The sequence below is a fragment of the Anthonomus grandis genome, chromosome 16 (genome assembly GCF_022605725.1).
Source record: "Anthonomus grandis grandis chromosome 16, icAntGran1.3, whole genome shotgun sequence".
In the NCBI taxonomy this organism is placed as follows: domain Eukaryota; kingdom Metazoa; phylum Arthropoda; class Insecta; order Coleoptera; family Curculionidae; genus Anthonomus; species Anthonomus grandis.
This window is the reverse complement of record NC_065561.1, coordinates 21,423,640-21,441,343: the sequence shown is the minus strand read 5'-3', so window position 1 is coordinate 21,441,343 and position 17,704 is coordinate 21,423,640. Positions and strand designations below refer to the sequence as shown.

At 34.3% G+C, this 17,704-nt stretch overlaps 2 protein-coding genes across 4 annotated transcripts; both read right to left on the bottom strand.

Moving 5' to 3' along the window:
• Positions 1 to 2,030: 2,030 nt before the first annotated feature.
• Positions 2,031 to 10,835, bottom strand: LOC126745712 (zinc finger protein 142-like). The gene is made up of 4 exons (XM_050453689.1): positions 10,474 to 10,835; positions 3,121 to 3,364; positions 2,834 to 3,065; positions 2,031 to 2,486 (listed from the first exon to the last, which is right to left on the bottom strand). Exons 1-4 carry the CDS (start codon positions 10,774 to 10,776, stop codon positions 2,087 to 2,089), a joined length of 1,179 nt encoding a protein of 392 aa, XP_050309646.1. The 5' UTR covers positions 10,777 to 10,835; the 3' UTR covers positions 2,031 to 2,086.
• A 1,838-nt stretch (positions 10,836 to 12,673) lies between these two features.
• On the bottom strand, positions 12,674 to 17,307 carry LOC126745883 (uncharacterized). Of its 3 annotated transcripts, none has more exons than XM_050453918.1 (6): positions 17,064 to 17,307; positions 16,950 to 16,998; positions 16,225 to 16,335; positions 16,136 to 16,174; positions 13,082 to 13,183; positions 12,674 to 12,959 (listed from the first exon to the last, which is right to left on the bottom strand). In XM_050453918.1, the coding sequence occupies exons 1-6, from the start codon at positions 17,067 to 17,069 to the stop codon at positions 12,841 to 12,843; spliced, it is 426 nt and encodes a 141-aa protein (XP_050309875.1). In that variant the 5' UTR covers positions 17,070 to 17,307; the 3' UTR covers positions 12,674 to 12,840. The 3 variants fall into 3 exon arrangements, with proteins under 3 accessions (XP_050309875.1, XP_050309873.1, XP_050309874.1); XM_050453916.1 differs by having other exon boundaries at positions 13,019 to 13,183; positions 17,064 to 17,262; XM_050453917.1 differs by lacking the exon at positions 16,136 to 16,174 and having other exon boundaries at positions 13,019 to 13,183; positions 17,064 to 17,276.
• Between the last annotated feature and the right edge of the window lie 397 nt (positions 17,308 to 17,704).

Here is a 17,704-nt window from a genome sequence, read left to right as displayed (position 1 = left end):
CGTACGTGGCTCTATTGTATATGAAGGTAAAAAGTTTATTTATTTATTTGGTACAAATTACAAACACCAGTGGACTAGTGATTAAAATAATATGGTATAAAAATGTAGATAATTCAGTAACTAAACTAAAAAACAACATGGAAAAAAAGAAACATACATAAAATTGAAAAGAAATAAAATAAACGCAATTGACTTTCCACCTAAGACGTAATAAACTTTAAATTACCAAGAGCAGTTTGTAATTGTGGTTGAGCCATATTAAAAATATATAATATGTGATTCTTTTTAAGTATGTGTAGCATTCTATTTATGAATGAAGGGCTCTAGGTTGATTTTCAATAAATTGTAGTCTAGAATTCTCAAATTAATCTAAGGAACATGCTAAATCACAGTCTCTTATATTTTTTATTGTTTATAATAGAGTGTATACAAATCACAGCCTGTTTGTTTTTTCTATCCAATAAGCTTGTAAATTGGAAGCTGACCAGCATGCTTCTGTATGAGACCACACATGGAAAACCATTATTTTTCCTAATATAGAGGAATCTATTTTGCACTTTTTTCTATGTGACCGTAGTCGGATGGCATCCAAATTTGTGCAGCATATTCCAAATGTGGTCTAACCACGACATTATAAGGCCTAACACTAGTCTCTAGCTCAAAGGTCCTGCTATTTCTAATCACAAATCCCAAAAACTGATTGACCATTTCTATTTTAAGTTATTTAATAATCTTTCACTAGAAATCAGAAAACTTGAGTGCGTAAGTATAGAGACAAAGGAATTCCTCTCAAGTAAAGCTTACTATAGTTTAATATAAGATTTACATTTGAATCTACTTTTGTTGTAACTTATTGTAATAATTGTGAAGCCTTGTCTACAACTTCTACGTTTATATTTGGAGAGTGTCTATGTGTCCTTGAATTCTGGAGAGTCCGCGGCGGCAGTGTTTTGCGATTTATCCAAGGCATTTGAAGCTCAATAATTATGACTTTAGAGGTGTGGCATTGCAATGGCTGGAATCCTATCTGTCTAATCGTACCCAAAGAGTTACAGTATCTGGATGTTTATCCGATTCCAGATCCCTTAAAACTGGAGTACCTCAGGGTTCAGTGTTAGGACCACTATTATTTTTGCTCTATGTAAATGATTTGGGTTCATTAAAACTGCAGGGCAAAGTGGTTCAGTTTGCTGATGATACCACCATTTTATGGAATCATAGAGATTCTGATAATGTTAGAGCCCAGGTTTTTAAGGATCTTAAGATTTTATCGGAGTGGTGTGCTGCAAACAGGCTTGTATTTAATGTGGGCAAAACCTTAGCAGTTAGATACCTATGTTCCGTTGGGTTAAGAGATTCTTGTAAGTCTCTCTTTATATCTCAAAAAATCCTAACTCTTTTTATCTTAGAAACAGCTACTCTTATTCATAAATGTCCTAAACCTCCCTCTAACACTGGTCATATGACTCGCCAGGTTAACGATTTTCCCTTACCAATCCCTACATCCTCCCTCACCAAGAACTCACTTATATACCTTAGCAAAAAAATTTACAACCATGTTCCTCTATGTATCAGACAAATTTTAGAAGTTAAGAGATTTAAAAAGGAATTAAAATCACTTTTATTATCCAGGGCATATTATAGCCTTGAGGATTTTTTTAATGATACCTTTTAACCTGTGCTCTTATTTGCTTTGTTTCCTGTTAAATAATTTAATTTACTTCCTCTAAATTCTGTTTTATTGACAGCTTTACTTATTTTTTAATGAAATTTATCAAAAAGATGCTTTTTTTTCTCAATCTGTTTTGTTATGATTAATTTTGGTAATGTGTGTAAATTTTATGGTAAAGTGTTTTAGATGTTATGTTTGTTTGAAATTTAAAGTGAATTTGGAATTTTTTAGTTTTTAGGATGCTTGTACACAAGATTTTGTTGTCTTACGTAATATAGCACATTTTCTTTCTTTCTTTCTTTCTATTGACAATAAGGCATTTATTGAGTTTCAGTTTGAGTGATTAAATAAAAACATATTTAATGGATCAACAAAATTTAATTTCTAATAAAACTTTACATACATTCCGCTCAACTAAACAATAACATTCTCCTGTCCTTCACTAAACCTTGTCAGAACTAAAACTTTACCCGCTTCGGAAGGTTCACTCTCTTGTTCTTCCCTCGTCCTTTTTAAATGGGATTTAATTCTCGTTGTTGTTTGGGAGGATTTTTGGTTCAGAACAACTGTATCTGACTCCGCTTCGTTATACGCACTATTGAACAAAGCGAAGTTATCTTCGTCCAACACGACGTATTGCTGATCGGCATTGTCCAGGATAGCACCTCCATTTTCCACGTAATTGCATAAATTTAAAATGTGTTTGGCGAAAATCGAGTTGTCGGTGGTCATATATGGACAGTTTAGGCATTTTAAGACCCCTTTAACGTTACGGTCGCTGTGTAAAATGACGTGTTTATTGAGGTCGTTTAATCTGAAAAAAAAACAATAATTCAGGATTATGCACCAGCAAATAGAAAAATGGTGCACTGAAGCCATTACATGCGAAACCACAAATAAGTAAAAAAACATTTTAAATATAAAGAATTAAAAAATACAGACATTGATACCAGACATAATTTTAGATTAACAGACAAATATCATAATAAAAGCAAATTTTGAAGTGCATCCTGATAGGGTTTTTCCATACTATAAAAAGCCCTTCCAATAATAAAATTCATGTGTCGAAAGGTCTCTAAGGAGTCCAGTGTTTTCAGATTTGTCAGTAAATGGTTGCACACTTTCCTGCTTTCATACAAATTTTCCTTTCAATAAACTCACCTTTTTGAACTGTATCCACATTTGGTACAATTAAACGCCGCTCTTTCGCGATCCTCCTCCGATTTGTGAACAATCATGTGCTTCCTCAGATCCGATATCCTGCGACAAGTATAGCCACAAACATGACAGGTAACTAAATCGTCTAAAGACTTTGAATGGCAAATCAGATGGGCCCGAAGATCACCTTTCCGTTTTGTTGTATACAAACATTCAGGACAACCGAAGAGAAGTGCTAAAAAACAAATGGTTTGCAATAATCGTACACTGTCCATATATTTATATAATACCTTCAGACTTTTTGCAGTGGGTAAGTAAATGTTTGGGCATATCGTTTCTTCTCCTGGTGGTATAGAAGCATTGTGAACAAGCGTACAAGAAAACTTCCGGGGATACACAATGTATCAAGAAATGTCTGCTCATAGTTTTCCTTTTATCGGTTTCATATTCACATTCTCGGTATGGACATACAAAGATATATGATTTCACAGGTTTTACTTGTTCTTCAAGAAACCTGAAGCTTAATGCATTAACCTGCAAGAAAAAGTTAACTATATTTTTTCTTTAGTTTTTAGCAAAAACAATTGTGGTTGTAGTATCTGTTGATTTTGATAATAAAGCTGACTTGAAACGTGACTCAAAAACACAAATAATTTGAGTGAACTCCCCTGCAAAGTAAAGCAATTTATTAATGTCAAGATACATTTTCTAGTAAAATATTCAAGTTAAAATTTAGATTAAAATTACAAAATTCCAACACTCACAATATACAAACATTAAGTATTTAATTAAAACGACACAAGCATTAAAAATAGTGAATAATACATACAATAATAGAGGATTTCTAGGGGTGTAGCAACTCTTGTAAACAGTAAAAGGCTCTGGAGCGTAATTCTTTCTTAACTGCATTTTTCAGAGCTGTATTGTAAGATTATAAGTAGTAAGAAGTATGATTGTTGGAGATTTTAATGTTCCATCTTATCAGACAACCGAAGCTAGCAGTGTCAAGTGCAAGCTTTTGACCAACCTATGCGAGATCCTTGGTCTTAAGCAGTTTAACAATATTCCAAATGTTATTAATAGGCTTCTTGACTTCGATGAAAATTTCGACGTCAGTGTCAGCTTATTGACGAAGATTTGCATCATCCTGCTTTGACAATTTCTTTTAAATTGGCTTTCCCTCATAAATATAATAATAATCTACAGCAGTTTAACGTCAGAAAAGCAGACTTTCCACTCATGTATAATTTGTTGCTTGATGCAGACTGGTTGTCCGTCTTGCAGTCTTCTGACGTTGACAGCGCTTGCAAGGAACTTTACAAAAGACTTGATTCAGCTTTTGCTGCTTTAGCACCTTTAAAACAACGAAGATTTCCAGTATGGTTTTCAAAACAAATTATTTCTAATATCTTTAAGAAGGAAAAAGCATATCGTGATTATAGATCCTCTCCAACTGAATTTAATCTTTCCAGATACAACAGGCTTCGTCAGACAGTAAAATCTCAAACCCGTGAGGCCTATAACTCATTTGTGACCCAAGCCGAGGAGAATATTGGGACTGATCCCTCATCGTTTTGGTCTTTTGTTAGAGCTAAAAGAAAGGTCACCTTCACTTCCGTCTATCATGTGCGATGCCAATGGTAATTCTTTTCAAAAAACAGAAAATATTGTGCCAGCTTTTGCCAAACTTTTTCCGAATGCCTATAAAGATCCAATCAACCTCGCAGAAACCTATCCTCCTTCTAATTCCTCAGACCTCATTGACATTCTTCCATCAATTACCACTAAGGAAATTATTGCTGCTAGTCGGAGGCTAAAAAACAAGTTGACAGCTGGTCCAGCATGACTGCATGACTGCATGTTTGTCCTTTGTCAGCCTTTATGTCATATTTTTAACCTTATTTTGAAAACTGGCAAATTTCCAGGCGTCTGCAAATGTGCTAAAGTAATACCAATTCATAAAAAAGGCGATATAAACAGAATCGACAACTACCGACCTATCTCCATACTTTGCAATTTTTTCAAAACTTTTGAAATTATTGTGTATAACAGAATTCTTCCCCAAGCTCAATCACTACTCTCTATAGATCAGCACGGTTTTATTCCTAAAGGGTCGTGCATCACTAACCTCTGTAATGTGACTCATTTTATTTCTTCAGCCCTCGATAGAAAAAGTCAGGTTGATGTGGTGTATACTGATTTCAGTAAGGCTTTCGACCATAGCATTCTGCTGGAAAAATTGAACAAGCAATTCAACTTCTCAGAAAGGCTAATTTCGTTGCTTTCGTCATACCTTATTGACCGTCTATAGTTTGTTGAGGTGGAAGGTTGCAGATCTAATACCTTTATTTCAACTTCTGGGGTCCCACAGGGATCCAATCTCGGCCTACTTCTTTTCATCTTTTATATTAATGATCTTATAGAATTGATTTCCTGCCTTAGACTAGCTTATGCTGATGATCTGAAAATATTCTGGTGTATCAATAGTATCTTGGACTGCTTGTTCTTACAGAGTAACTTGGACCTAATTAGGGAGTGATGCAGTCGAAATCAGTTATGTCTTATGATCATGTTTTGTTTAATTACAATATAGACAATCAAATCCTCTGTAGAAGTACTTCTATTAAAGATCTAGGGGTTGTATTCGACGATAAGCTCACATTTGTGCCACATATTGAGCAGACAGTGACCTCCTCGTTGAAACTTCTGGGGTTTTGTCATTCGAAATAGCCGACTCTTTAACAACTCAAACTCAATAAAACTATTGTACTTTTCCTTTGTTAGATCAAGACTGGAATATGGTTCCTTGGTGTGGTGTCCTACATCGAGAGTGTTCAGAGGAGGGTTTTAAAGTTTCTTATGTTTCGTGAGGATGGAATATATCCTGTTAGGGGACATGATCATGATCTGATGTTAGGCAGATTTAATCTGCAATCTCTGGTCATGAGGAGAACAATTCATTTTGTAACATTCTTATGGAAGTTGGTCAATAATCAAATAAATTCTCCTCCTCTCTTGAACGATATTCTATTTCATGTACCACGATTTGCTTCTAGAGCAAGTATCACTTTTGCTTTAGATCGCGCTAGAACTAACATTAGGTTTCAGGATCCCGTATATCAAATGTGCAGAATTTTTAATTCAGTATCATCAACCTGTGACATATTTGTATGCTCTAGTTTTGTCTCTGACAAACCAACAGTTACCATAATTCCTGTTCTCTTCCTTTTTTCCCTTGTCCCCATGAATCCCTTTCTTTGTTCATTCTAATGTTAATTTACATCTCCTTTAATTTTGATATATACATGATGTTACTATAGTAATTTAAGTTTTCCTTATTTTTCTTTCTTTTTGTTATTTAATTTATAGTAATTTAATACTTGTTTACACTTTCAAAACATTAATTGTAGATTTGCCTGTTGAAAATAAACTGCTAAATAAATAAATAAGTGAGGTTTGTAATATTTGTTGGTCAAGTTTGGCACCTCGATAGATGGCAGTAGGATGGTACAATACTGCCATAGTGTCTAGTTTGATAGTTGTGATCTCTTAATTAACATAAAGAATGCATTCTCTGATGTAAACTGATGGCAAGGTTTGTATATTAAGTTTTATGAATGCTGACCTGCAATGATCCCTATATACCCCAAACAATTCTTACAGCCTACACGGCAATCCAAATATTCTGGCTGCAGAAGCTGATCCACCCCAAGCCAAAATCCCATCATTTATTTCCATCGCCATCATAACAATGTATAGGAATTGTCAATAAAAACTACAATGCTAATAAAAATAGTATAAAATTACAAAGATATGAAAGGAACAAATTTAACTTAATTTAGTCAATAAATCTACAGTTAAAGAACTCTGTCAACGAATAAAAAGGACAGTCATCTAACATGGTCCTAAGAGCCCTCTTAAAAGTCTTAGCTCTCTTTATTCTACATGGGAGATGATTAAAAATTTTGAGAGATGTAATTTCCGGACGATCCTGTACCTGCGACAACCGGGTAAAAGGGATGTATAATTTATCTGCATTTCGAGTTTCATAAAAATTAACATCTCCAGATCTCATGTAGTTTGGAAAGATTCTTATGTACTTGACATGCGCACTCCAAGATATAGATGTTGATTATAGTTAGGATTTTTTCTTTTTTAAAAGTACCACGGCAAGTTTCTCTCAAAGAAAGTCTAAACATCGTACGTACAATGCGCTTTTGATTTATTAGCACTCTCCCAATACTGGAGGATTACCCCAAGCTAATAAGGCATAGGATAGAGTGGAATGCACTGAGGCATAATAAAAGCTTTTAATTGTATATGCATCCACATAGTCTAGAAGTTGCAAGATGGCATAATTGCTGCGGGACAATCTATTGCACACAGATTCCACCTGAGGATCCCACGATAGATGTCCATGAATTACAATTCCCAAGAACTTGGTGGAGTGTTGTTGGATCAGGCTACTTGATGACTGCTCTCTAAGGAGTAAGCTCCGGTCCTGAATAGCTCGAATCGGAAACAATGAAATTGTACCCGAGACAACTGCTGATGTATCGTCGGCAAAAAGTGATTGAGTGAAATATGCCATAGTAGGAATTTAACATTGTAGTCTGAGATATACAGTCATAAAAGTTTCTCAGTAAGAACACCCTGTTTCTCAATTTTCCAAACAGATGATCTGTATGAATATCCCAAATGAGTTTTGGATCCAGATATAAGTCCAAAAATTTTACCTCAGATGGATTTCTGGAATCTTGAATGTCTCTAATTGAAAACAGCATTTTTTGGGTCTTATAATTGGTAAAGTTTAAGTTTAATTGTGTTTCACTCGATCTCCAATTCAATATATCAAGATCTTGGTCATGAATAGTGATAGTAGTGTCGTCCACGAAAAGTATGTAAAAGGCTAGTTTACCCTATGGCAGGTCATTAAAAAAAAGGAGACAAAGCATAGATTCCAATACAGAACCTTGAGGTACACCTAGTTTCAAAAGACCTTTGGATGATAAAACCCTCCCAACTCTAACTATATGTGTGTGTTCTTTGAGATACTCTTCCAGAAGTTTAATACTACTATATGAAAGATTATAAAATTTAAGTCTTTTTAGAAGGATATCATGTGAAACACAATCGAAACTGCTCACATTTCCCAAAAGAATCCATTATTTTAGAGAGTAGATTACGGATACCAAGAACTGTGCTCTTCCCCTCTCTAAACCCAAACTATCAGTAAATAGGTTATTGATTTCAAAAAAGTTGGTCAGTTTGAATGCCATGCACCTTTCTATCACCTTTGATACGATTGGCAACAGTGAAATGGGGCTCTGTTAATTGCCTGAACAGTTTATTTATTTATTTATACTCTTACAAACACATTTGAAATGTAATTATATGTGGGAGTGCTTACTGGCTTGCAGAAAGAAAAAGGAAAACCAATAATAATGATGAAACTAAACCTACACTAAAACTTATAACATTTAATAAAATACACCTACTTACAATTAAAAATCAAAAACAAAAACAGATTAACAAGTAAATGATTAGTCAGATAAGGATACAAAATCAGTCTTAATTTGGCGAATACTAATATTAAAGAGATCTATATCATATTTTTGTATATAATTATTACATTCTTGCATCATTCTATTAAATGGCGAACAACTTGAGGGTGAACACTGGAAAAGATTGTTATTTCTTATTCTCAAATTGATTTTAGGAACACCAAATGATAGATGATTAATTAAAGAACAGTTCTTATATTTTAAGTTGTTAGTTATGTAGTAAATAAATAAGACATCATTCATATTACGCCTAACACTCAATCGTACCATTTTAAATTCAATTAGCATACTATTAGGAGATCATATAAGGAAATGCATTATGTGTTCTTAAGTACAGGTATCTAAAAAATCTTTTTTGGACCCTTTCAATCATATTAATATGCACCATTGCTTTAGGTGCCCAGATAACTCAGGCATACTCCAAGATCGGTCTGACCAGTGAGTTGTACAGAATTATTATTGATTTTATTTCTTTAAAATGTTTTGTATTTCTTATTACAAAACCAAGAAGCTTATATGCTTTGTTTACAATAGTTTCGTAGTGTTGCTTAAATTTGAGATTTGTTTGAAAACAGACTCCAAGATCCCTAAATTTACTTTTCCTAGTTAACGATAAATTATCAATTTTGTCATCAAAATTTATAAATTGCATTTTTCTTGTGAAGGTTAGAATTTGACATTTACCTATGTTTAATGACATTTTATTTTCTCTGAACCACTGGACCACCAAGTTCAAATCAATTTGCAGACAATCAATAAGAGATGTTATGTGCATAAATAATTTAAAATCATCAGCAAACACGAGACATCTAGCATGCTTTATACAGTTTGGCAAATCGTTCAGAAAAATTAGAAATAAGAGAGGCCCAAGGTTACTGTCCTGAGGCACCCCAGATATATATTTTTGACAATTTTTTACCAACTTTAACTTGCTGAGGCCTTCCGGTAAGATAAGATACCATAAACCTACATGCTTTCAGTGAGAAACCAAATTTACCCAACTTATTCACCAACAGCCCATGGTCAACCCGATCAAAAGCCTTTGCACAATCTGTCAAGACCACATCTAGCTGCTCTTGGCTATCATCTACTGCATTGGCAGCTGCCTCAGTCAAAGTGCTGAGGTTGGTGACAGTTGAGGCATCTGGTAGAAATCCATGTTGTTGCTGAGAGAATTTATTCATGAAAGAGCTCAAAATATCTTGGTATAAAATGTTATCAAAAATTTTTGTGAGAGAATTAAGAACGCTAATTGGTCTGTAGTTGTCAACCAAAGAATTATCTCCTGATTTGAGGATTAAAGTAACCAAAGCATATTTAAGCACTTCTGGAAATGTGTTTGTTTTTAGACACAAATTAAAAATGGTTTTTAATGGAGTGCACAAGATATCAGAACAACCTTTATAAATGTATGAGGGGATACTATCATTGCCAGTGGCCTCTTTTGATTTTAATCTTTTAATGGCTGCTTGAATTTGCATTTCAGAGATCTTGGAGAAAAATGAAAAGTTGCCACTAGATTTATCAAAGTTAGGTTTTTCAGACTGTTGAAATACTGAGCTAAAATATAATGCAAATGTTTCAGCTATTTCCTGAGCACCGCTAACAGTACACTTCCCATAGCATACCTCAGTCGGAACACCAGGTCTTGAACGCCCAGACCTGACAAAATCCCAAAAGCTATTTGGGTTAGTTTTGACATTTCTCTCGATATTCTCATGATAAGTTCGAAGCTCATGTGCAGTTTGATATTTCACTGTACTTCTAATTTTGCTATACTCATTCCTAATTTGAAAATTGGCAGTGCCTTTTTTAATTTGTTTATGCAGATATGTCTTTAACTTAATATTTTTCTTTAGTTCTTGAGAGAAGTATTTTGGAAAACTTTTGAGTTTTCGAGTGCCTATTTTAACTTTCTTTCTGGGTATTGCCAGGTCTAAGCATTCATAAACCTTTTGATAGGATGGCACTTTATTATGCTATAAAGTTCCTTATGGCTATCACACATGTTTAGCAATAAGAACACAACATTTTATATCTCTAGCTAGAGCTATATATGCAGTTAGAACTTCATCTTACCTCTGATATATCCTGGGACAAATCTTGCTCCTCTTCTGTAGGTACAATGCCCATTTCAGTTTCAATCGCACTCTCTTCGCTCAGAGCTTCGTCATGGCTGAAAAAGTGCTCGTCCAACTGTTCAAGAATTTCCGTTTGGAATTCGCAATATAAACAAGAAAATAATTCATTACAATTATTTTCATCTCCAATTATTATATCATTATCCTGTTGTTGTTGTTGTTTACCATGATCTTCTTCTTCTTCTCCCACTTCTTCTTCGGATTGAACCTCCACAGTCTCTTCTACGTTTCTCGAACTCATTTTTTACGAAGAAGAAAAGAAGTGTGGTCACAGCAAGAAATACGCACAGAACCGACATTACGACACCATAGAGAAATGCCGGTGGCTCATGTAAAGCGGGAAAAATTCTTATGGCGTACAGCGCCCTCTAATAAAAGTCACGCATCTCGAACTAATTTTGACATTTTTAAGTCGCATTGTGAAAACTACAGAACACCCCAGGGCAGACTGAACAGGGAGGACAATAAAAACAGAAAAACTCACATTGGTACAACTCCTAGAATAATTCTTCTTAGATGGATAAGGGCCAATCAACGAACTTAATACCTTTGGTAACTGGAACGGATGCGTAAATGCAGCAAACGCTTGAAAAACGTCTCAGAGGCAACACTCAAGGGAGGCACTATAAGTAGTATTTGTCTCTCTTTTCTACCCATTGTTGTAAAGGGCTATTCATTATCATATATTTGTGTCGCTTATCGCTGTAACAATTTACATGACAAAAGGAATAAAATCCCTAAATATATATAATATATGTTTTATTACAAATATTGCAAATTCAAGTCCAAAATATTCAAAAAATAATAAATTATTCAAAGTATGCTAGATATCCTCCATTTAAAGCAATGAGTTAAACAAGGATGGGAATACTATAGCACTGTTGGTTGCCTACCAACTAAATTTGACTCGGTCTTTTAATCATTGTGTGGGTCAATAGAACACTGAATGTTGCGCCCTCTGAATGTCGAGAAGTAGTAGTCATAATAGCGGGAAATTTAAAATTTGATAGTGGCGCCAAATTTGAATTTTGCCCTACTATACCGTGCGTTTGAAATTGGTGGGAAATATGTGGTTCTTTCACTTTTTTTGTTTGCGTACAATCGCTGACAAAACGGCTTATGATCTTGCAAACGTCCAGTTATGGTTTGCAATATCGATCCATCTTTGTTCCACTTATTGGAAGAGTTACAAAATACAAACTGGGATCTCAGTGTGTTACTCAGGTGATTCATGTTTTCAAGTTCTTGAAATAGTTTTCATTTATTTCCAAAGTAGTTATTTGTCACTCTTGAAACTGTTCCAGGCAGTCAAGCTAATTTCTAATGTTCTTAAGACTGGGATAGTCTAAGACTCCAACAATAGATAACATTTTGAAAATAACAAAAAATTGTACTAGAAATGGATTTTTCTTGGCAAAAGTAAAATAGAAAATGTTTTTTTTTGTAACTCATTAAATACAGAGACCATTTGTCCATATTTGCTTTTAAAAATTTCATACAAGATTTGTACTGAATCTCTTCAAAATTGCTTTCAAATTCTTATGTTCTATATACTTTCGAATAAATTTCCCAGCCTTTTACTTCTACAAAATAATAAACAAACCACAATTATTATGACTACTCTCGACAATTCATCCCTGATGCGATGATTCAGCGTTGCGAAAAAATGCACAGAGTTCAACGAACCGTATAAAAAAAAAATGAACACTGACTGCGTAAGACGAAGATTGACTTATTTATTCCGAGATTTATTCTAGAGAAAGGTCAAAATTAATCACTGAAATAATTAGGTAATGGACGGCGAGTAGCCTTTAACGATAAGCAGATGTAATTATTTGCTTGTTTCGTAGTATAGCAACATCTAAATGTTTCCCACGTTTGTGTTTACTTGAAATCACATTACTGGTTAATATAAATGTTATATTGTTTATTTAAATTAATTCTGAAGATTTTTTTTAAATTTTTGTCTGATTTAGTTTTTCTTTTTTTTTACATCCATGAAATTGAAGAGTTTTACTATGATACCCTGTGCCCAAATTTGCTTCAAAGATAGGAAACAAATTTGGCGAACTTAGTCTTTATTTTATATTTTCTAGGTTTAGTCTAAAAGGTATATTGGGTCAAAATAAATCACAAAATAAATATAAAAAATATATGCGTATATTAAGTACAACATATTGTATAAAAAAAAATTTACATGTATATACAAGACAAAAGAAAACCACCCGAGTTTAGTGAAAGGTATAAAATCTCCAAAAAACAAACGATTACTACGGATAACATGTTGCGTTATTATCATGGCGGTTTACCACCAGCCACTGCTGCCGCCTCCGCTTTTCCAGCCGCTTCCGCCCCCACCTCCGGAAGACCATCCGCTTCCGCCAGATGACCAACCACTACTGCCTCCACCGGATGACCATCCACCTGGAAATAGAATTAATTAACTTACTGATGACTAAATAATTGTCATATAAGAGACGTACCGCCTCCGCCAGACTTCCATCCGCCGCTGCCTCCATAACCGCCGCCGCCGCCTCCGTATCCACCGCCTCCGCCGCTCGGTACGATCACTTTAATGATTTTTACGGTTCCGCCGCCGCCGCCGCCTCCGTATCCTCCACCTCCGCCGGATTTCCAGCCTCCACCTCCTGGAATTTTTGTATTATAAAATTTTTATTAGGAAAATGTCGTCTGATTGCAGTGTAAATTATTAAAAAGTAAGTGACAAGTCAGAGGTGTAGGATAATGTGAAATAATGGGTCTTTTAAATATTCTGCTTGTTTTTTTTGTTTTCCAAGAGCTTCCAGAAAATATGACAACTGTGTCATCTGCATATGATCTTAGTGATCTATTAATATTCGTAAAGGAATTAATATATTTTATCTTTATCTCTATCAGAGGATTAAATGCATTCAACTGCATTAAAAAAAGTTAAAAATTGAATTAATTCAAAAATTGCTCTCTATGAGGTGGTAATAAATGTACTCAACTGCATGAGAAAAAATAAAATTATCTTCCAAGCAGTTGTGTTGCTATTTTTTGTTTGGTTGCTTGCTCAACCCTGTTCCTGTTTCTTTATCCTTGTCAGTTGGTTAAATGCACTCAACTGCCTGTAATAAATAAAAAATGCTCTCTGTAAGATAGTTAAATGGACTCAACTGCATGAGAAAAATTGAAATATTCTTCCAGGCAGTTGTGCTTAAGTCTGCTGCTATCTTTCATCTTTATCAGGTGGTTAAATGCACTCGAGTGCCTTGAATAAATAAAAAATGCTTCTTTGCTGTATCTGATATGATTAACTGCACTTAACTGCATGAGAAAAAATAAAATTATCTTCCAAGCAGTTGTGTTCAACCCTGTTGCTATGTTTTGTCCTTGTCAGTTAGTTAAATGCACTCAACTGCCTGGAATAAATAAAAAATGCTCTCTGTGAGATGGTTAGATGCACTCAACTGATCTGGAAAAAAGTTGAAATATTCTTTCAGGCAGATGTGTTCAACCCTGTTAGTATCTTTTATCTGCTTGAGATGGCTAAGAGCACTCGACTGCCTAGAATTTATTCAAAAATTGCCCTCTATGAGGTGGTTAGATGCACTGAACTGCATGAGAAAAAATGAAGTTAACTTCCAGGCAGTTGTGTTTAAGTCTGCTGCGATCTTTTTTCTTTGTCAGTTGGTTAAATGCACTCAACTGCCTGGAATAAATAAATATGCTCTCTTGCTCTTTGTGAAATAGTTAAATGCACTCGACTGATCTGGAAAAAAATGCAATATCTTTTAAGGCAGTTGTGTTCAACCCTGTTACTATCTTTTATCTGCTTGAGATGGTTAAATGCACTCGACTGCATGAGAAAAATTGAAATAAAAACTGTAAAAAATTGCAATATTCTTTCAGGCGGATGTGTTCAACCCTGTTAGTATCTTTTATCTGCTTGACATGGCTAAATGCACTCGACTGCCCGAAATGAATTTAAAAATTGCCCTTTATGAAGTGGTTAAATGCACTCAACTATGTGAACAAAATTGAAATATTCTTCCAGGCAGTTGTGTTTAAGTCTGCTGCTATCTTTTATCCTTGTCAGTTGGTTAAATGCACTCAACTGATCTGGAAAAAATTGCAATATCTTTTAAGGCAGTTGTGTTCAACCCTGTTACTATCTTTTATCTGCTGCTGACCTGAAATTAATTAAAAAATTGCCCTCTATGAGGTGGTTAAATGCACTGAACTGCATGAGAAAAAATGAAGTTAACTTCCAGGCAGTGGTGTTTAAGTCTGCTGCTATCTTTTATCTTTGTCAGTTGGTTAAATGCACTCGACTTCATGAAAAAAAAAGTTGAAATATTTTTCCAGACATTTGTGTTTAAGTCTGCTACTATCTTTTATCTTTGTCACTTGGTTAAATTCTCTCAACTGCCTGGAATAAATAAATATGCTCTCTTGCTCTTTGTGAAATGGTTAAATGCACTCAACTGATCTGGAAAAAATTGCAATATCTTTTAAGGCAGTTGTGTTCAACCCTGTTACTATCTTTTATCTGCTTGAGATGGTTAAATGCACTCGACTGCATGAGAAAAAATGAAATATTCTTCCAGGCAGTTGTGTTTAAGTCTGCTGCGATCTTTTTTCTTTGTCAGGTGGTTAAATGCACTCAACTGCCTGGAATAAATAAAAAATGCTCTCTGTGAGATGGTTAAATGCACTCAACTGCATAAGAAAAATTGAAATATTCTTCCAGGCAGTTGCTGTCTAAGTAAGTCTGCTGCTATCTTTCAACTTTGTCAGGTGGCTAAATACATATTACTATCTTTTATCTGCTTGAGATGGTTAAATGCACTCGACTGCCTGGAATTAATTCAAAAATTGCCCTCTACGAGGTGGTTAAATGCACTCGACTTCATGAGAAAAATTGAAAAATTCTTCCAGGCAGTTGTGTTTAAGTCTGCTGCTATCTTTCATCTTTATCAGGTGGTAAAATGCACTCGACTGCCTGGAATTAATTAAAAAATTGCCCTCTATGAGGTGGTTAAATGCACTCAACTGCATGAGAAAAAATGAAGTTAACTTCCAGGCAGTGGTGTTTAAGTCTGCTGCTATCTTTCATCTTTGTCAGGTGGTTAAATGCACTCAACTGCCTGGAATAAATAAAAAATGCTCTCCGTGAGACGGTTAAATGCACTCAACTGATCTGGAAAAAACACCAATCCTGTCATGGTTATGTTCAACTAAATTAATTATTTATTATATAAATTAAAGTCACTTAATAGCAGCGAGTCGTACAGTGTCAAAAGCCTGTGCTAAGTCTAGAAACGCTATTAAACATTCTTTTTTTTATGTAAATTTTCACTGACTTGTTTGGTCACACTGCGTTTTTGGGATAAGACATTATTTGCTTGTAAAAAATTAATTAAGTCGTCTATTAAACACTTCTCAACCCCTTGGCAAAATTATTGATAACACTGATGGTGCGATAGTTACTAGAGGCTTACCATGAGTTTTATAAATAGAGGTTTTAAAATTACTACTAGGAACTAGGAACTATATATACCTGGTAAAGCATTTTGTGTATTGCTAATATTATATTATATGATGCTTATACTTGCCTCCATATCCGCCACCGCCACTTCCAATGTTCCATCCGCCTATATAGAAATCGATGAGAAATATTAACGAGAATTATTGTTCTACTTACCGCCTCCGCCGGACCATCCGCCTCCGCCACCTCCGGATTTCCATCCACCGCCGCCTCCATAACCGCCGCCTCCGCCGCCGCCGTAGCCTCCGCCTCCGCTAAGGTAGCCAGCTGAAAATATTAATTTAATTTTGAAAAATCGATTTTTACTGTTTTTTAAAGGGTCCGAACAGTTGTATGTAAGACAAATAATGTCTAAAATACATACTTTAAATGTTCAGAATAACATAAGAGATCATTTTAAAAATTAGAATATAATTTAAAACAAAAATACTTCAAATGTACAGAATTGAAATGTGAATGCTTAGGAAATTAACATTTCCTAAATTAATCAAAAATATTTTGAAATTCCCAACATGAACTGCAAAATTATTTGAATATTCTAAAAACATGAAAAATTAGTTCAATTAAATGTATTATTTATAATGCTGTATTGTCCAAGTACACAAATTTAAATTTTCTATTAAAAAAAAGGAACTTCGATATCAAATTCTTGCTGTGCCAAAGTTTCAATATCAAAAATGTTAGTAATTTTTTTGTTTAAATTAAGAGCTAATTTTTGAATTAACTTATGTACGAAAAAGTCTAATGAGTCAACAATTATAGAGTAGGAATATTAAAAGTATTTCCTCGTATGAATTATTAAAATAATCAGCAAAACTTGATAATGATGACTCAAAAGTTGATGCAGTTTTTTTCATTTAGAATACACTTGATATAATTACCTTCGCTCAGCTTCGCAGCGGCAATCACTACTAACAAACACACAAACACCTAAAACCAAATTAAAAATATATAAATTAAATATCAAATATTCAAAAATCTATTTTTTTGAATACCTTCATGATTAAGCCAAAATAGCGGATTGACTTATAGCACCTAAACCGGGATGGGCTTTATATATGTATCGTCGAGATTCGGAGGAACCTTGGTGGGTCCTCCTTCTTCCTTTCTAATAATAATTTTGTATCTTGTTTGTGCATCCCATCCCCCCGATTGCGCCACACTCTCGATTCCCCAAACTTGAAATTACAATAATAATTATTATTATGTGTAGTCGCCGGACGGTTTGTTTAATGGGGCTTCTTGTACTCACATCCAGTCCGATGTAATCTGTTTAGTATTTGCACAACGGTACCGGTACTCACATTATGCGGTATGATTTCTTAACATTTCATTTATTATAAAAAGTGAAGGTAAAAACAATATAAATTTGTTGCATTTTGCACACTACCGGTGCTTTTATGGCTTATCTACGAGGATCGTATGGTAATAAATAATTAATGGGTTGGGTGTGGATGATACCGCGGCGAATGAGCGCAATTATTTTTTATGAGACTTGCATAAATATTGTGTATTAAATCGATTATATATTGAATAAAATTCTAGATATTTACGGTGAACTATCTGTAGGAAAAATCACTAATTAATTAATTGGAATTATTAATAGTGGTTTCGTATTATTATAAAAGTAAAAAAG